This window comes from Nycticebus coucang, chromosome 11, assembly GCF_027406575.1.
Source record: "Nycticebus coucang isolate mNycCou1 chromosome 11, mNycCou1.pri, whole genome shotgun sequence".
In the NCBI taxonomy this organism is placed as follows: Eukaryota; Metazoa; Chordata; class Mammalia; order Primates; family Lorisidae; genus Nycticebus; species Nycticebus coucang.
The window spans coordinates 92,385,754-92,407,113 of NC_069790.1; the positions used below are offsets into that span (position 1 = coordinate 92,385,754).

Genomic DNA, 21,360 nt, shown 5'->3' on the forward strand with positions numbered 1-21,360 from the left:
TATGATCATCAAACTAAATATTATTCAGTATGACATTCATCTAAAGGAAGAGAAAACGCTCCTTTAGGACGCTCCTTGGGAACAGAAGTAGAAAATTTCAGCAAATTTAGAAACATCTACATATAGCATTTAATACTCACCTCAGTGGAACATTGTTTACGAGTCACATCCTGAGACAAATCGTTCACAAATGCCAGTACCTTCATTAGGTTAAATAAGAATTGGCATATCCTAGTTCAATAAGCTATAACCAGGTTCTCTAAGAAACTGGACTTCATTTCTTTCAAAGTAGTTGAAGTAAGGTCAACAAGTTCAGTGCTCTGCTAATAAGTAAATTTTAACTCAGATTTTAACTCAGCCCTCATTCTTAGAAAAAATACATCATGGGACAAAATTTTAACAGCCTGTATCCCCAACAATAAAAAAAAACAAAACTCAAATACATAAAAATTAAAAAAATATATACATATATACGTATTTAAAATAGATAGTAGGTTCCTAATTAGGGGAAGGCACCTAGAAATATGAAAGATATGAAAAATTCTGATAAGGCATGGTTAGGAAAATAAATAACATAAATCTGGATACAATGGAACAACAGAAATGAAGATAAAAATTCAGGAATCATATGAAATGGGTAAAATATCATGCAGCTTACCAAAAAGTAAAGAAGTTTGAGACAAAGAGGAGAAGAGAGACTATTAGGCAAATAAAAACCACAAACCAATGTGCAGAGTCAGCTGGAAAGTCAAGCAAAGGGTCAGGGACCAGGAAACATCCATTCACAGTGAGGTGGTCAGAATGAAGAAAAAACAGGTACGGTGAACTATAAATAATTAGCTAATGGATTTTAAATCCATTGGGGAGGCAATAAGGTAGCATCTTTCAAAGTTTCTGAACAGGGAAAAGACAAACAGAACACTGACATGGTACTAAATGATTTGGAAGAAAAAGGCTGAGGAGGAATGGTGAAGATCTCAGAGGCAGCAAAGAGGAGCTGGACTTAGATGACAGCTTTGCAAACAGGCTGGAAAGAATAATTTCAAGCAATGTAACCAAAGAAAACTGTCAAGGCATTGAACTGATTGCATTAGAAACTGAGATGGGGGAGAGACATATCTCACCAAAGTAAACAAATTTGAAGGGGCCACTGTTCTGTGAGATGAAAATTTTCATTTTATTTGATCAACATAGAAATGTTTATCCAATTACTAGAAATAGTAAATTCAGAGCTCAGGGACCCAAGGGTGGAATCGGAAATCATTACTATGATTAGAAAACAAAACAAACAAAAAAAACCCAACAACTTTTGGGTAATGCTCTATTTGTCAAGTACTTTCATAATTAATTCACACAAGAGCCTTTTGAAATTGACACTACTATCCTATTTGCAAGTGATAAAATCAATGCAAAAAGTGGATAATGTGCAGAGTAAACTCGGGAGGCCTGGACCATTGTAGCAGTGTACTGCAGCCAGTCGTCGGGACTTCACAGAGGCAAGTGGTAAGTGTCTAGGAAACAGGTTCCCTGCACCCCCTTCACTAATTCCAGCAGGGGTAAAACATCATTGCACTCATGGTGTTCTACTCTATTACGGTGGGGTTCAGGGTGGGGTCCCAGGTAGTGGTGATTATTGATTATCTTCCCTCACTGAAATGAAAGCTCCAGTAAAAGCAAGCACTCTATTGCTTTCCTCATCACGTAACAGGTGCTCAGTAAGTATCTGTCACACAAAATAATAAATAAAAACAAAGCAGAGGGCTATGACAGTGAGTGACCGGGTGCTCCCTTGGATGAAGTGATGAGGAAGGGGCACTTTATGAAGCCACTCTCAGATAAGTCAGTGAGGACGAGAAGGAGGCAATGCTGTTAAGATCTGAGCAAAAGCAATTCAGGAATAGAAAATATCAAGTGTAACACCACCTAGGAATGAGCTAGCTAGTGAAAAACTCAGTGGTAGGCTGGGCGCAGTGGCTCACACCTGTAATCCTAGCACTCTGGGAGGCGGAGGTGAGTGGATCACCTGAGCTCACAAGTTCAAGACCAGCCTGAGCAAGAGCAAGACCCAGCTCTACAAGAAATAGAAAAATGAGCCAGGTGTTGGGGAGGGCACCTGTAGTCCCAGCTACTCAGGAGGCTGAGGCAAGAGGATCCCTTGCACCCAAGAATTTGAGGTTGCTATGAGTTATGATGCCACAGCATCAGATTGCTGATGTTGCCCAGGGCAACAGATTCTGTCTTAAAAAACAAACTAACTAACTAACTAACTAATCTCAATGGTAACTGGAGCACAGAAGCAAGAGGAATGAGCCACAGTGGACGTCGCTGATAGGAACAAAGAACCAGACCATTGTGAGCCATGGCGAGGATTTTGAATTTTATTTCAAGAATAACATAATCCATAGCAGATGTAATCCGATGTACATTATAAAAACATAATTTTGGCTATTTTATAAAAAAATGACCTGAAGAAAAGCAAGGTGTGATAAGTCAAATCGAAGATTGTTGAAGTAGGATGGTAACAGGGAAATAGGAAAAGTTAACTTGATTTAGGATTGTGAGACAACAGGATTTAAACTTTTAGTTTTTTGCTCATAATTTTTGCAAGAAAGGGTGGAGGAGTGAAATCAAAAATATAGAATATGGGGATATTTTATACTACTTCTGTGACAACTGCTCTTAGTTTTAATTTGTTTTCTTCATATTTTTATATAAAAATAAAGAATACAGAACTGCATAATTTCTCAGACAATGGCACAGCCTGATAATAATTGATTCGAAAAGTAATGTGCTATTTTGTTAAGAGGATCCCATTTTACAAGCTACTTTTATTTTCAGCATATGTAGTACTCATGGTTACTTCCAATCTATTGAGATGTCATTTCCAAGTATTGTTATTTCTAGTCCTTACTTAAAGATTCCAGCCTTGAAATGATGATTAGAAGAAATTTTGTGAACAAAGTATTCCAAGCCAGTTTTACTCCAAGCTCTCTTTAATGTTTTACTTAAGTGATTTCTGGACTTAAAAATACATTATAATTGCCTTTTCTGTTAAAAAGACACCACATGTTCATTAACTATATGCTTGACCATGATTTTTATCTTTGGTAAGAAAAGACACAGAAGACACTGAAACTACAGAGAAAAATTGCCAAGACCAAGGATAGCTCTGCTCTCTCTGATCCTTAACCTAAATTCTTTTCAAATTTGATCTGGTTATAACGTAAACCAAAGCAGCCTTACTTGATAAAGTAAGATATGCTTAAAGAATAAACAAGGACATGATGGTAATTATAAAGAGAATAAGAGATACCCTGACTTTGCCTTGGGCATAATCATACAGATTGCTAGACTGATTTTGTAACCTTTAAATCCCACTGGAGTCACCTCTCTCATTTTCCTGGAGTAGCTGATCAGTTTGCAAATGCCACCAGCACTGCTCCATCTGCAAGACCCCAGCACAGAGCCATGGGCAAGTGGCCAGTATATGCAATGTATGAGCAGCTCTGCCAAGCCTATGGATTCCAAATACAGGCAGATTATAACAGGAGGCATGACATCACCTTTGACTTCCAGAAATCAGCATTGCAATAGGCTAGCAAAACCGTAACTTAGGAATCCACAGGAAGGCGTATAGCGAGCATATGTATCTAAAATCATCTTGAATTCCAAGTTCAAAACGAAGATTACCAAGCATGGGAGGAAGGGGGTAAGTTTCCTATGACTTGGACACTCTTGTAACTCCGGAAAAAGTCCAAATAATCCTATATTTTATAGTTCCAATGATTTCATTTGATGCAAATCCTCCCATACCAAACAATTCCTCTGCCTTTACTCCACTAACACTTAAGAACAATGATTTATTTAACCATAAGGTTGAAAATACAAGTTTCACTAACATAACTTTCTTGGAACACATTTAATTTATAATTTAATTCAAATAAAATATTTTTTACAAATGATGTTGCAACTTCTTGCTCAGCTATCTTGGTTTTGTTATTGCGGTAGCCTGAAACATGCCTTCTCCCAAAACAGGCGGTCTCCCAATTCCAAGGAAAACGCCAAATGTCAATGCAATATACGCAGACCAAATGCGTCCACCCCTAAATTTTCTTTTGTGGTGAGATCTGAGTCCTTGATAAAATCATTCTCATGCTGATTACTGCACAGAGAATCATTCGGCCATTATTTTAAGGGATAGGTTTAAATTAAGGGCTTTATGTAAAACATAGTATTAATCCATAGTTTCAATAGTAAGAAACCAGGAAACAATGAAGCCACAGCTCTCGCTGAGCTTTGTCATGGTATGAAGTACATGTTCGTATCACAGTTCACTACACAAGCATCCTTTCCTCAGCATTGCCGGGAACGTGTGTACATCTCCCGTGATGTGTCAGCACGTGTCTCTCGAGCTTCTTACTTTCCCAGAGCATGTGGTTTGATAAAATGATCTGTACCAGTCAACTCACCCTCTCTCTCCTTGTATTCAAACCCAACTCGGAGAGACACTGTGACCTTTGGCAAATCATTTAACTTCCTTGACGTCAGTTTGATCATCTATATAATGAAGACAAAATCTCCACAGATTGATGTGAAAATGTTTTGGAAAATGTATAGCCTTATGCTAATGCTGTTCTATACTACTTTGTGGAACAGAGCCAGGAGCAACTTCTCTCTTCCCATACGTAGCCTTCATTCCCTGCAATGCGCCACTGTTTCTTCCTCATCCTTGTTTTTGAGTGTTTCACCTGCTGTTCATGACCATGCTCCTTTTCTCCTTCCCTCTGTGCCTCAGGGTTCCCTTGTCCTGTACTTCAGGCCTCAGATGCTTCGGCTTCCAAACCACTTGGCTGCCTTGTCCACAAGTCACAGCGCTGGCTCGACTGCCAGACTATCAGTTCTGGTTGGCAAAGATCTTGTTCTTACCCATCACTTTGTCTCAGTGCCTAAGTAGTACTTGTCACAGAGCAGGTACTCAATGGAAAGTTGGTGGAAATAATGACCTGTTTGCCAACTAAAAAGACCCATTTTGGTATTTCCTTGGTTTTCTCTAATGTGAACCCTGAGTGTCTTATTAACATTTGGCTGCCCTTGACTTTTTCCTACACATTTCTATTTTAAACATTGCCTATCTGCTTTACCAGTGTCTTTACCAGTGTCTTTTCTGTGGAGTATACTATGACAATCCAGTATGTCTTTAAATATTTAAGACAATTCACATATATAAAGAAAGGAAGCAATGTGCAGACTCTCCCCATCTCTCCCAAGCTACTATCAATCAAACATTTTAAACAAATAAAGAATGAGAAAATGTGTGTTTATACAAGGACATTAGAATGTAATTATTTTTATTAAAAGCTACTTTATTTGCTTTGAAAAATTATTCAATACAAAGTTCCTTAAAATAGCTCCTCTCCTATAATTAAATTAAAATGTGTGTTCCACAAATGTTCATGGAAAAAAAAAACTGCATCTAATTAAGCACTGATAATAGGACATATCCCAAAATGATGCTTAATTAGAGATTTATTTTTTGCCAAACTACCAAACTGAGAAAAAACAGGTTTCAGTTCAAAAATGAGTGCCCTCACTAGGTTAGGTCATAGTAGATTAGATAAAACAATGTATATGAAATCGCTTTGTTGAATTTTTTTTAAGTTGCACAAAGGGAAGAATATAGTCTTTGAAATAAAATAAAAATGGCTTCCTGCTCAGGTTATTCTTCATATACACTGGATGGCCTAGGAAAAATCACTAAGCCTCAGTTTCCTCATTAACAAAACAAGAATGTTAAAATTGTCTTACAATGCTATGCCAAGTATTCCCAGGACCTAAATGATAGCTATTATTAATCATATAATAGTATCTATCAAAAGACAAACTCCATGTGGCCTAGAGATATCGTGGTGTTTTAAATACCTAACACACTGTCTGGCACACAGCAGGTACATGAGAGATACTTCCTAAATAGATGTCCTATGATTAGAGAGTGATGGTGTGCAAAATTGTTTATCCTCCTGAACTATCAGTATTGCTCCAACTAAAGGACATACATTCCCAACTGGAATCTGCTAAAATCTTCAGTAAAAATCCCTGTCCAGTGAGAATAGAGCTGGTATTTTTCAAAACATCTTTATTAGAAAACTAAAGCAGGATGGGTGTGGAGGGTGGGGACTTTCTAAAGAAGTACTGAAATCAATTCATCTGTTATCTTAAACTAACCAGGGTTGGCAAAAGAATGGCCAGATGACACAGGTTACCAATCCTTGTGCACTTGAAGTATTTAAGGAGTAAGGGAAGGGCATGACATCTCACCTTCCTATTTAAGCCCTGGGGGATGTGCAGGCACATGAATCTCCTAATAGAAGAAAAGAGAACTCATTGCCCCCATGAAAGGCTATTCTGCTACTTTATATGTATATAGATAAAAATAATGAAAATCTCAAGGAAGGATTTTTTCTTAAAGAAACTTTCGTTTAGGGCGGCGCCTGTGGCTCAGTGAGCAGGGCGCCGGCCCCATATGCCGAGGGTGGTGGGTTCAAACCCAGCCCTGGCCAAACTGCAACAACAAAAAAAAATAGCTGGGCCTTGTGGCGGGTGCCTGTAGTCCCAGCTGCTCGGGAGGCTGAGGCAAGAGAATCGCTTAAGCCCAAGAGTTAGAGGTTGCTGTGAGCCGTGTGACGCCACGGCACTCTACCCAAGGGCGGTACAGTGAGACTCTGTCTCTAAAAAAAAAAAAAAAAAAAAAGAAACTTTCGTTTATAAAAAATAATCTGATACCATTACCCTAGAATTTCCCCTTGAAGAAAGCAGATTCAACACAGACCCTTGTCTGTTCCTCTTGAAACCTCACTAAAACAACAATAAAGGGCTATTTTTTAAGGCTTAATCCTGTTGGTGGGGGAAGAAAATGAGAGAACAGCAAGTATATTTGGTAAAAGTGCAAAGTGGATAGAAAAGTAGAAAATTTCTCATTCGTTCCCCAAAAGCTGAATGCTAAACTGATGGTGGGAAAAGTTGGGAATAATCCTATTCGCAAGAGAGATCCCCCAAATACTCAAGCCCTGGCAGCTCTGGGTACTTCTGGAGGTGGATAAAGAAGCAACTAAAAAGAGGAAGATTTGATGAAAATCATTTAGATGATAAGAGAATCCCTCCTCCCCCAGACCCCCATCCACGGCCCCAGGTACCTTCCCACACACTGTGCAGCCAGGTGACTATCCCGCCTCTTCCATTAGAGAAGGTTGAAGAATTGGAGGTGCTAAAACAAAGAGACGGGACTGGGGACAGCAGGTACAGTAGAAGATACAGTACAGCATTAAAGATCAAATTTACATACCTTTCCTACAGAGGTGTACAACTCAAATCAAACTTAAATAGCACTGGCCTTCATGTTTTTTTTTTTTAGAGACAGAGTCTCACTTTGTCGCCCTCAGTAGAGTGCTATGGCGTCACAGCTCACAGCAACCTCCAGCTCTTGGGCTTAGGCAATTCTCTCGCCTCAGCCTCCCAAGTAGTTGGAACTACAGGCCCCTGCCACAAAGCCCAGCTATTTTTTTGTTGCAGTTTGGCCAAGGCCGGGTTTGAACCTGCCACCCTTGGTTATGGGGCCGGCGCCCTACTCAGTGAGCCACAGGCGCCGCCCCAGCACTGGCCTTAATAGAGTATAGGAAGCAAGAGGACAGTGGAAGAATGTCTTCAAAGTACTGAGGGAAAACTGAATTCCCACCGAATTCTATAGCCATCAAAAGTAATGCGTAAGGACGTTTAGAGCCATTTTCAGGCATATAGGCTTTTAAAAATTTCTTTTTGTGTGCCTTTTCAGGAACCTACTGGAAGATGTGCTTCCTAAAATGAGAGAATAAACAGAGAAAGACAATGACTTGGAATCCAGGAAACAGGATTTAAAACAAAAGGGAGGCACAGGAAATCCCAGAATGGTAGTGAGAGGATATCCCATGGTAGCGCGACAGCCTCAGCACGCCTAGACTGGGGCAGCTCGGGAAGGCGCTGAGAGATTTTATTTTTTAAATATTATCAATGAGAGGTCCACTATAGTTGAATATATACAGACAAAACTTACACCAGGGGAAGTAATTTAGAGTCAAATTAAGTACAAATACATAAAAACTAAGCAAACAAACAAGGAAACTTGTTAATTCCAAGAAAAACAACATGTCATTGCAGAAAGGAAACCCAGCTGTGAACAGCATTTGCGTAGACATAGTCATGTTAACACTTATCTAACCAAAATTATGATAGTCTCAGTTGAGGTGAGATAGGAAATGCAGGGAAGGGCAGAGCAGAAAGAGTGCCCATTCTTCATCTTCCAGAAGGAGAAGACATTGGGCAGTCTCTAACACTAAAAGCTAAAAAAATAAGGAAAGTTACAAAAATATGTGATTTAGAGATAGGGAAGTGAATTCCAAAAGAATCTGCTAAAACCAAGTTGAAAGGAATTGCCTCTTGGGTCTGGAAAATGGCAGGGGTGAATGACCACTATGCTTCCTAATAAACCTTTTAGAACTAAGTCCATGTCTAAAGCATGTGCTTGGAGCCAGCTTTGATAAAAGTAAGAACAAAATTAAAATAAACCATAGCCCCTCCCGTACCACCCCATCCCAGGCCTTGACATCCAAGAGAAATGGCTTGGTAACTGAAGGATGTTAACTACGTTTTATGTAGAAAAGTAATCCTAAAAAAAAAAATCCTAAACGGTTAAAAATTATAAGTAGCCCAATTACACTTCAGGGTTATTGGAGTCAACAGGGGTGAGTGGTGATTGGAAACTTTCTAAATGCTTGAGTAACATTTTCCTTTCCCTGTATGTATCTTCAGCACTTCAAATTCGGAGTGGCATAACAAAAATATAAAAAGTGTATACTTAAATGTGATTCATGGAGTCCACCCAGACGAGACTTTGCCTGGAAATTTGGGTATCTTCCGATATGTTGCTCATTAAATAGATAAATACAGTTTCCCCAAATCAGTGTGAGTTGAATTATATTCCATGACAGTTCAATTCAGTCACAAAATTATGGAGCTTAGAATTCTATGTTATTAGTGATTTCGTTTTACGGAGAAGTCCTGGATTTAGTTTACTTGCTGAGGAGCTATACTACATATATATAAGTGTATATATCTAAGCACTGTGTGTATATAACAGGCGAAAGGTCCAGTGTATGTATATATGTGTGTACCAATGTGCGCCTGTGGGTGTGTGTACACACCCTTGAGTACATGTAAAGATCATTTACTGTGCCGGAGATTTACATATATGAATATAATCCGCTCCTTAAAAAATTTTTAAAAACACAATTAGCTCCATGTTTTCAAAAAGGGAAAAACAGAGCTGGGTACAAGTCATCCATGACTGAGCAGCTTTTACAGCCCTGCGGTTTTCAGGCACAGGCTCAAGGGCCCAGCCTCTTAGAGCTCTACCACCAGTTAGTTGGGCAAATCACTTGACTTCTCTGTGACTCAGCGCCCTTATCTGTAAAACTGGGAAACGATAAGGTGAATCTAGTGAGTCCATACATGTACAGCCACATAAAAATAGTGGCTGGTACATAGGGTATATTAGAGATATTGGGAGAAATCTCTCATTAATCAAACTTCTGAACACACATGCACAGAAGTATACTGCAAAGTATTTTGGAAAGTACTAAACTTGGTAATCAGGTGAGAAACAGTGGAAATGACAGTTTCAATTACTAAGGGCATTTTTAGAAAATATATATTTCAGCAAAATAAAACTTAACTTCCATTCCATCCAACTTTAAGGAGAGAGGACTTTGTAAAGAAAACATAAAATCCCTATATATAACTCTCCACAGACAAGACAAGTGTTTTCCAAACTGTTTCTCTATATAAATTTCAACTGGGAAAGAGTTTTCACATTCAAGCAACACCGTCATGTTTTCCTTGAACACTCTTCATGTAAGTTTCTTTGAGAAAACAAGCATATCATCAACCAACTATCTCAGAACCCCTTCCATAAGAAAATGCTAGACCGAGAGAAAAGTAAAAAGCACAAACACCACAGAAGTTATTTTAACCTACTACTCTCTTAGTGTACAACCAAAAACTTAGACAGTGTTTTCATAAGTAAACATTCAATATAATCTAAAACTACAGAAGTCAGATTTGCTTATCTTGAAAAATGAATACAAATGAAATTCATCTCCCCCAAATAAAAACTATTTCAAAATATACCTTACTGGACATTTGAATATTTTAAGAATACAGTGCCCTTTGACTCTCATCTACATGCTACCTAGCCAACATTCTTAATAAACAAAATGTTTGATTAAAGACCTGCATTCACTAAATGATAAATGATAAACTCCAGTCTCCGTCTTGTCAAATACTAAACTCTGCAAGCTTTCAGTGCTAAGTATCTTTATGTCAGTTGTTTATTTTTCCTTTCCTGGTGATTGGAGGTTTAAAAATATTATATTACGTACAGTTAGTAAATAAGGGAATTCCACTTCCAAATATTTGTACAAGATAATGGAACAGCCACCCTTCTGTTAAGAATCTCTGGGGACTAAAATGCTAACAGTCCAAGAGTAGTGGCTGCCCAAAACACAAATACACACATGCCCTCTGTTTTAGCCAATTTTCAAAACACTGTCACAACATACACAGCCTTGGTAATTTCTGAAGGCCAATAATTCACCAAGTCTAACATGTCTCTATAAATTTTTAAAAGAAAAGATAACATTAAACATCTTTTCCTTTAAGAATCATAAGTAGAATGAGGTCAGCCAAATTTAGGAAAAATAGATTAAAACTATAGTCCAAGTTTTGGTGGCACCTGTGGCTCAAGGAGTAGGGCGCTGGCCCCATATACCGGACATAGTGGGTTCAAACCTAGCCCCGGCCAAAAACAAAACAAAAAACAAACAAACAAACAAATAAGACTATAGTCCAAGTTTTGAAGAAATAGTCTTTTAACTACTCAGTATCTGCAGAAATTTAAGCTTAGGTAAGAAAGTACTGGCATATTATGACCTTTGGTTCATGCCTATACTTTAGTAAATATAGAAAATTATTTCCAAAAATAGGTACCTTAATTTACTCCTCTTTTTAATTTTATTTACATTGGTAATTGCTGAGCTAACTTCCTCATTCAAGATGTTGCTAAGTTCAAAGTAGTATATGTTTTCTTCACCTGCTGTTTAAACTACTAGATAGGGAAGTGAATTATGCCAGGATCTTCAGGTCTAGCTGATGGCTGTGTGTTACCAGGGTCAGTGATCTATCTCCTGAGAGGTAAGGCATTAAGGATAAGTCAATAAAACAGCTAAACATGTTAGAGAGGTCACAGGGCATATGGCTTCTGTTGCCTCATAAGCAAGGTCAGCTAAAGTGTGCAAGCTCAGCCCTAGCTCAAAAGATTTACAGGTCTTACTGGTTTCTGGAGAGACTATCTCTATGGAATATTGGGTTATTACTCACAATATGAGACAGGGACCCCATTACCAAAATCTTTACATAAAAATGCAAATAGGAAGGTGCCTTAGGATAGAAAATATCCTAAGCAGCACAGCCAAAACAATATTAATACTAGACTCAATTAAAATGTAAACTATGCCTTTCACTCAGACCTAACCAAATGTGTCCAGAACCTTCTCAAACATGAGAGATGAGAATTCATCATAGAAAGCATCCTTATGACAACACTTTGTATAAGACTATAAGTTAGGAATTTAAAAAGATAATGTTTGATTAGGCAGAAAGAAAACACATATGTACTATAAAATGTCAATAACGTGTGAACCTATCTGTCCCCTTCCAAATATATTCTTTTCATTGTTTCACTTTGATTTTCAGATGAGGTAGGCACTTTAACTTATTTTTGTATATTCTCCAGGATACTCACAAACCCTATTTGTTAAAAATAATATTAAAGAAAAGTTTCCTTTAAACTTTACAAATGCACATATATAAATATTGTTCTTTTCTTTTCTTTTTTTCCTTTTTTTTGGATAAACATATCCAAGCAAATATACTTTCTTCCTGAACCAAAAATATTTTTTTCCAAAGAAAAAAGTGTAAGAACACTATTGATTGTGAATGCTATACTGTGATTCATAGCCATGCTCAAAAAGAAAGCCATGGCCATATGTGAATAATGATAAATGATGAATTTGTTATAAAATGGATAAACCTGGAGCACATTTTGTTACATGAAAAGAGGCAGGCAGAAAGATAAATGCCATGTAGTCCCACCATGAATGTGAAAATTTAAAAATGTGAAATCTAAAGAAGTTGAACTCATACAAATAGAGAGGAGAATGGTGGTTACCAGAGGCTGGGGAGAGGAAAGTGGAAAAACAGGGAGATGTTAAGAGGAATAAATTTTAGTGATCTACTGTATAACATGGTGAATATAGTTAAAATAATGTACTGCATATTTCAAAGTTGCTAAAACAGTAGATTTTTCATATTCTTAATCACCACAAAAGGTAGATATTGTGATGTTTATGTGCATTATCATGGTTTAATAATTCTACAGTGTACACTTGTATCGTTTAAACATCAAATTGTATCCTGTAAATATATATAATTATTTGAAAATTACAAATAAAAAGTTTTATACCATAGTTTTTAAAGTATTCTAATAAGTCAAAATAAAATGCATGTATTGGAGAGATGTGTTTCTACTATATGAAAAACATATAAATATCAAATAATTCCTATATGTCCTGATGTCAAATAATACAAACATGACTACCACATAAATGTTTTATCCATACTTCTACCTCAGAAAGGTCTATTGATTTCATCCACCTTCCTGCAGCTCACAAAATCTTAGTTCATTCCCCATCCATAGCTTCTGGAGACTATAGTGTAATCACTAACGAGACTTGCTGCTGTCTCCTGTCCTAAATGTGAATTACCACTTTGTCCCAAGCTGGAAGCGCCCATTGTTTCTCTATAGCCAAGGGACTCTCCTAAAAAGACCTTCACAATCGGAATTACTTTGTGTTCTCACTGGGCACAAACACCACAGCCATACAGAATTTCTACATTTTGCTTAACTTGCCAGCGTCCCTCACTCTGTGTTGACACACGCTCTTCGTGTTGCTCCAAGTCCTCATCCTGCCCTTTCCCCACCAGGAAACCCTGGTGCATTTTCAATATCCAGCTCAAGTACAGACTCTCCTGGGAAACCGTCTGAAGGCTGCCATCACTCCTCATTCTGAGTTAAGTAATTCACTTACACGTTTAATATTATATTTTGTTTTGTTATTTTCTTTGTATTCATTCCTTTCATCTTTGAAAGAAAAAGAGTATAAAAATCAGAAAGGAAGAAAGGAAAGGAGAAACTGGTTGACCCTTTGATGGAATATGAGAGAATGGTGACTATGGTAGAATTTTTAGAGTTCTTGTTATAATAAAGATATAAAAAGATTATATTTTTAAAAATTAAACAACGACAGAGTGCCTTGGAGAAATAAATGAATCATAATTAATCTTACAAACATGAGGGCAGTGATATAAGGGCAGTGTGGTGCAGTGAAACATTCCTGGCTTTTGAGAACAGAATGCATTTGAACGCTAATGACAGCAACTACCAGCTGTGGATCTTTGGGCACCAGTACTTTTCTTCATTTGTAAAATAAGTCTAGCACGGAGAACAAAGGTGAAACACGGAGCAAATACTGTGTATGGTAAAGGATATGATGGATCCTCATTTAGAAATAAAGTTGTTAGGCTACCAACCAAAGATATAAATGAAATAATAAGGAGAGTCTACCCAATAGTTTAATTTTAACTTAATGACTTAAGACTAGCTATGTAATTATAAAATTTATAACCATACAAGAGAAGGCCTTCAACAGAGAGTCTGTAGAAAATGAATTACTATTTAAAGATTATTTCGTTTTGCATTATGATTTTACACACCAAAAATTAAGGAGAAAAAAATTTCTCCATCGCCATTAAAAATTTATGGGATTTCCATTTAGGAAATCAGCCAAGTCTGGTTCAATCACTTTTCATTTTGACAAAGTTTTAAAAACACTTCCACACAATCAATAGCTATATGCAAATTCGCTGAAATAATAAAACTGAGGGATGGAAAATCTTCTCCTTTAAGTAAAATCAGGACTCTTAAACATGTAAGCTGCGTTCAGCTTAATTTCTGACTGGTGCTTGACTAGTTGTGGTTTGCTGGCAGTTGAGCATAGATTAACATCACATTCTGACAAATGATGATCTCCTGATGATGACATTCAGCTGTTGTCGACATCGTAAACATGTCTGTTCAATCTGTTTACATTCCCCCTGAGCTGGCACGGCTTTCCTAATGCCTGTGTTAAAAGCAAGGTGGAATGCAATAACAAATGAATTTCATTTAGTCTACAGCTAAAGCCTTGGGAAGTAACCATCTAAGGCTTAAAATCAATTTCGATCAAGCTTTAATTTCTCTTATAAAGAGAAGGAATTTCTGCTACTGAAATTACTTTCAAAGTCTTGATATATTACAGTGTCTTTTCCTAGTCATTTTTGGTTTGTTTTCCCATTACAATTAGAACTTAATTGTTCTTAATCTCCTCATATAAATATATAAAAGTTTCTGTTCTATGACAATTTCACACTTATTAAAAACAAATCTAATGACAGTAGGGTTGCCAGATTCAGCAAATAAAAATACAGGATGCCCATTTAAGGTTTACCTTCAGATCAACAGTGAAGACTGTTTTAGTATATGCATATCCTTGGTACTGCAGAGGATTTACTCACACTAACACATTATTCATTTCTTATCTGAAATTCAATTTAATTGGGCTACATTTTGGGGGGAATCTTAAATTTGAATATTTTAACAACTTATATCTATAAACCTATAATTCAAAGAAGGCTGAAATTCATGACCAAAGTTCATTAGGAATATTTTGAATAGGTTGTCTCTTAACTTGCAGAGGTTTCTTGTTACCACTTTGGAGGGAAGTTGCTTATAAAGATCTATTTTGAGGGAGGCTCTCTCTCTTTTTCTTGACCCGTCTGATGAATAATGGCATTTTTACTTTTAAGTGAACAACACAACAGTTCAGCTGCCAGCTCTTTTTAAAATAATCATTCCAGAGATATTGCAACTCTTAGAGATACCAATGGTCTTTAAAAATAAAAAACGGCTTTCTCAAACTAATCTGATTTATAGGTCTCCAAAGTGAAAAAAGACCTTGAATACAGGAAAACAGACAAGATGAATGCATTCTGTTTGGTTAAACATGTACATATAATATAGAAGCAACTTCCTAAAACATGTTTTTAATCAGGATGAAATGCTATAGAGTCCAAAAGAAAAGAAAAGCTATGAGAGACACTTTGCAAATATTTGCCAAAGACATAACATCATGTCACATTCTACATTAATTTTCACCTCCCTTAGTAGGTCATTTCCCCAAATCGAAATCTTTCCAATATCAGAAAATTTCCATTAAAATTTCACTCTGGTCATCCCTCTCCAAGTACCACCCTCAATCTGATGTATTTGTCATTCCTATTCTCACTGTTCTTATTTTGTCTCCATTGTTTAATTTATTTTATTAAAGCAATGACCAAGGCAAATGTTTCATGTTAACAAGCTGCTCATAGTCTAGTAGTATGGGTTGAGTATACAAAAGGAAATTTGTAATAGGGCCATACACTGGACTTCATAGATTGCAGAGAGTTTATTAGAGAAATCAGTAAAGGCCAAGTGAGACTGGCTTGGCAATCAGAAACTCTAAGGTCTGAATCCAAGCTCTATCCGCTTCTTGATGAGTGACTTTGGACATTTACTGACCTTCCTGAATCTCATGTAATAATTAACGATCTCAGATGTTTGTTGTTGGATTTAAAATGAAAAATATATATGTAAAATGTTTTCTACAACGCAAAACACACTGGTATGCATTTAGGAAAAGTCTACAGTTATAGAGTAAAATAGCCAAATTGTTACAAAAAACTGACTGCCATGGTCTGAGTACCAGATCCTCCTCTACTAGCTGTGCTGACTCAGGCAAATCACTTCTCCCCTCTGTGCTTCATTTCCTCATGTATTTTAAGTGAATAACAATAATAGTAGTGATCTCAGGAGCATCATGGAGAGGATAAAATCGATTAATTTATGTAAAACTCTTCGTGTAAAAAAACTTGTGTAAAACTATGGTGTCTGGCACTATAAACACTTGAGAAATGTTAACTACTTGAATTATCATCATCATAATCGTCATTATTAGTTCAAAAGGTAGCATTTCAGATAGGTCTTAACAGTACTACGATTTTAACAGAAGTACTAAGAAGATAGTCCCATCTAAAAAGATAGAATAAAAGCAGGGAAGAATAAAGCAAGAAAAATTTGTTCAGTGATCAGAAAATATAGTTGGACTAGACAACAATGAAGTGGGCAGGAAAGCTAAAAATAGCGATGAAGCCTTGATTGTGCAGGGCTTGCGGCAAGTTTGAGGTATCTGTAAATACTTCATTACCTGCTGAGGGAGTATTTTGAGTTCTCCAAACAGAGGAGAAATGCGACCTTGGTTGCGTTAGATTAACCTGGCAGCACTGGTTTGGAGTAAAGGAGAAAGAGATAATAGAGGCAGCAAAGTTAGTTAGGGGGCTCTGCATCTCTTTGACCAAAAGTTAGGAAGGTCTGAACTTGGGCATCCCAAATGAGAATAGAAAAGAGCAATTTCCCAAGATTGTAGCTTCAGAACTGACAGGACTCTGCAGCTGTTTAGAGGAGGGAGCTATGCAGAAGAAACCAAAGAAAAAACTGCCTGAGAATCAGGCCAGAAGCCGATTGGTTGTGAGTGTTACTAAGTGGGAGTGGACATCGCAAGGTGTAATGTAGCAGGGGAGAAGCTCTGGTGGGTCTAGAACAGTGATTTTTCCACCAGTGTGCTGGGAGGGGATCTTAGGTGTACTACAGAAATTTTTCAAGATCATTAATTAAATTATTTTTGAAAGAAGTTCAAAGCACAGTAAGTATATTCTTTTTTTCCTCTTTTTTTTGATCAAAATAATTTAAGTGTGTTTCAGAAGTTTAATTATACGTTCCATTGTGTTGTGAGACAAAAAGGTTGAAAACACTGGTCTAGACAGAGTAAGGATCTAGAAACTTGCCAGGAGAAGAGAGGCAGCCCAGTAAGAATAGAGAATGAACTGCACAGGCAGTAAGTAGTCCATGGGAAATAGCGATCAGGAGGTAGATGGCTGCCATGGACATCGTTACAGCAATTCACATAATGCTGCTCCATGAAAGAGAGTGATGTCCAACAAGGAAAGGTGGGGTAGAAACAGGCAGCATCGATCTCTGCTCATCAGCCTCCCAGAGGCAGCACTGATCCCTTAGAGTTAAGCTTGGAGTTCTAGCCTCAGAGCCCCTGGTGTAAACCCTACTAGGGGTTTTATCAAAGAGTAATGGAATTATCTTTCTATCATACATGCTGGTCCGATGGCAAAAACTGGTAGTATATAGAGGGTACCCAAAAAGTATACTCATTTTAATAAAGGAAAAAATTGTATTAAATTTTTAATACTCAAGACATGTTTGACTTCTACAACTACAAGAGGTACTCAATGTGACTTGTACTCGTCTTTCGTTATCAGTATATTCTGAGAATGACAATTTTAATAAAGTTTTTGCTTTCTTAAAACTATATACTTTTTTTGCAAACCTCTGTATCTGAGCTCAGTAGGTGTTCGAAGAATGAATAAATGGATAAGTTAATGGCACTTAGAAATTTAGTCTTCCAATGTTACTTTTGCATTATAAGACTCATTCCCATATCACAAACAAGACTCTCATTCACAAGTCTAGGATTTGTCCCAGTTCAAGTAGCAGGACAAATTACTCTTTTTCCCAACTTGTTTTAGTAACATTTGAGCAGACAAAGGGAATACATAAATGGCTTTCAAAATGTGTTCCCAAAAGCTTATGTAGTTCCATGAAATACGTGACCCCATCCGAAAACATCTCTCTGCACAGGGCGCATCCAGAATAAACATTGGAAGGAGAGAGAAATGGCAGTCACACTTAAATTAGTTAGTAGAAGTGAGACATCACTGTAAGACTGTGGTTTGGAAAAAGAATTCTAAGAACTTTTATTTAAAGTTTGAAATACATTACACATCTCTCAAATACAGATGATTTGTATAAAGTAGGTCCTTGAATTTATGTTTAAATTATTGCCCAAATATCTTAAATTGCAAAATAAGATTGCAAACCTTCCACCATTCCCCTTTTCACTGCATATATACCTATGTCAAGGGAAGTAAGGCAGTAGGCAAGATTCCCCTTCCTGACCATGGTTTATTTTCTACAGTATTTTCTGTTTTCTAGCCATTGACCTGAAGAGTTATCCTCCGAGAAGCCAAGAAATACATTAACACAGGTTGCTTCTGTGAAATTCAAAGCTTTAGTTCAGCTTGACACTAAGATTCTGTTTTAATTGGCTTGGCACAGGAGCTAGTCAAGCACGAGTGCCTGGGAGCTCGCTCCTAAGAGCCAATTTGTGCTCATCTGTCCCCAACTCCACATTCAATGATTTCATGTTGGTAACTTGAAATCAACCATGCTGGGAGAATGGACCCCATGGAAATCCTCAATGCTAAAAATCAAGGCCTTTTCTGCCCAGAGAGCCAGTTTACCAACACACCACTCAAGTTTTTTTTAAGTTCCCTACATGAAATTAATGCACAGCCAGTGTTGAGACCTACTACAAAGAAAGGAAGATACTGAACGAATTAAGTTTTCAGACTGCAATTATAGGTTAGTAGTCTCACCACTTGATGCCACAGTAGACAGTATTTTGTATACTCAATGTGCTTCTAAAAATCTAAATACAAATTGTACTTTTAACGGATTCAAATTTTTAATGATGTTAAAAATATTCTAATTTTTGAATTAAAAGAATCTGATCATAGAATTTGAACGATGAAACGAATTTCAGAAGTAATCTAGTTCCTATACTTTCAGAGTTTACAAAAACAACAACTACGATTATGGAAACTGAGACTTGCTTTTGTCCACTAGACTATGTAAAGGCAGGGCCGAGATTGTAACCTTTGTCTCCTACCTCACTACTTGAATTCCCAAGTGAGTTTCCATGGGGAGCTTGGTTTTAAAAAGAAGAAGAAGAAGAAAACCAGCTCCATTATGACTTCTCAGATCTAGTTCCACAGGGCCTTTGGGAATATTAATAAGGTCAGTGACACTAGAAGGAACTCACCATCCAATGAAAATGTCAACACACGGCCAGTGTGAACTATCAATGGGGTATGTTTCCAGGCCTTGTCTTACAAGTACGGTGAACACTGCACTGAAATTGTCTCTCACAGGAAGAAAGCTTCCCTTCTGACAGGACATCATTACTTCTATCACTCTGCCCTAATCTTGTGCACTGATGAAAAAACAATACATTTCTGATTGGTCTTTTTAACTATAATAAAGAGAAGATATAAACGCCATACCCAGGCAAGGAGCAACAGATTTCTTTTCACCGTTCCACAATATCCTAACATTCCCACAATGATAAGTAAACAGCAGACAGCGATCATGACTGGATGAACCACAGGAAAGTAAGTCAAGATGACTGCCTCCTCCACCCTGAAAACGGAAAAATTAAGTCATATTATAAACAAATATAATCAAAATGTACCCAAGACACAACTGTGATTTATGTTAATAATTCTTGAAATCACAATGCCTCAAAACTAGCGACCATATTGCTATTTTCAAAATCACTGCACTGTTGTTTTTTTGTTGTTGTTATTTGCTTGCTTGCTTCATTTTTGTTTTTGCTTTGCTTAGCTTTGTGTATATATACACAAGTGGCAGAAATTCTATCCCAACTCATTTAAAATGTAATATAGATGACCTCCATAACGTCTGAAGGCTTAGCCTAAGTAAACCAAACCGGTCCCTTTGCTATTTATTTCCCAGCTGGGAGGAATCTCTCCTGTTCTGCAATCTTTGACTCCATGTGTACCACTTTCCTTCTTCCCCACAACTGATCTTCCCTCAAAATGTGAAAGACTGCTACGCAAAGGAAAATCAATCTATATTCCAAGGAAGAAGAAAGTAGGGATGATTTTTGCTGGAACACTAAGAAAACTTCATTAACCAGAACCAGTAATAATAATAATAATGATAATAAAAATGAACGATTACCAAGCTCCCCTGTGTTAGGGACTTTACAGAAATCTGTCTCATTTAATCCTTACCACAATTCAGATGGCATCTATTACAATCTCCATTCAAAGATGAGGGAGTTAAAAGTAACTTATCACTTCTGAGGTTAGCAGGCAATGCTTGAAATTTGAGAAGAAAATGGCATTGTAGGATTTTGTTTTCATTAGCCCAAAGGTAAGAAGAAGCTCATGGTGATTTTCGTAGAAAAAAGTATCTATGCTCCTTTATTTATAAATATGATATGGCTGAGGCACTGTCAGGAGGACAGGTGACAAGTTTCGCCATACCCAGAAATGTCCATATAAACAGAATGCTGCCCTCTGATCCCCTCTAGAATCAGTGGTCTACCATACCAAGAATGCTAGAAAAATGCCAGTGTCTACAGCAAAGGTTGCTGTGAGCAGGAAAAACTTCTAAAAGACAGTGGAAGAGCACTACCATATAAACAACTAAGGGATCTAGGAAGATCCGATGAAAGAATTTAGTCACTAATTATAAACCCTACCTTGTTTCTGCAGTTAAAGTCAGAACATTGCTTAGGTAGTCCCTCATCCAGGCAGAAACCGCCAATACACTGATGGACATTAGCTAGGGAGGAAAAAAAACAACGCAAAGTGGTTACAAATGATTTATGCAACATTCTCTGCAGGATTAAGGTTTTAATTTTTAAAAATAACTTGGCAGGTCCCAGGTTCAGAGCAGAAATGGCCCAAGGAGAAGAGGCCATAGAACAACGAACTTTTCAAACATGCAAGTTCAGCCTAAAGCATGCTGTTACGCTGAAGAGCAAGGAAGCAACCAAAAACTACTACTGAAACAGATGAACACTGTCAACAAAAGTCACAGGGCCTAACTTAGCATGTCTTCTATTGGCTACAAGTCAAACAACTTGAGCATTAAAATAATGGCAATAATAAATGCAAGTGTTTGAAACAAATGTATTACAATTCTATAAATTCATAATACTTGCACAAAGCTCACTGGCCACTTTTGTAGAACGTTGGATTACTCAACTTGGTATTCACTATTTATATCTATCCTGTTTCCTGTACAAACTGAAAGGAGAGCCAAAGCTACATGAAAGTTGTTCTAGAAGAATTTCTGCAATATGTGCAGAAAGCAGGCTAGAGCATCACCATTTAACAGCCCCCTACTAAATAAGGGAT

The 21,360-nt window shown here is 37.2% G+C and overlaps 1 protein-coding gene across 1 annotated transcript in view; it reads right to left on the reverse strand.

The window, feature by feature from the left end:
* TSPAN12 (tetraspanin 12) overlaps positions 1–21,360 on the reverse strand; it is a 66,140-nt gene that overhangs the window by 31,835 nt on the left and 12,945 nt on the right. Inside the window, exons 4-5 of the mRNA XM_053608579.1 lie at positions 20,700–20,782; positions 19,474–19,609 (exon numbers count right to left, since the gene is read on the reverse strand). Coding sequence (XP_053464554.1) covers positions 19,474–19,609; positions 20,700–20,782 — 219 coding nt within the window. The remainder of the gene's footprint in view (positions 1–19,473; positions 19,610–20,699; positions 20,783–21,360) is intronic.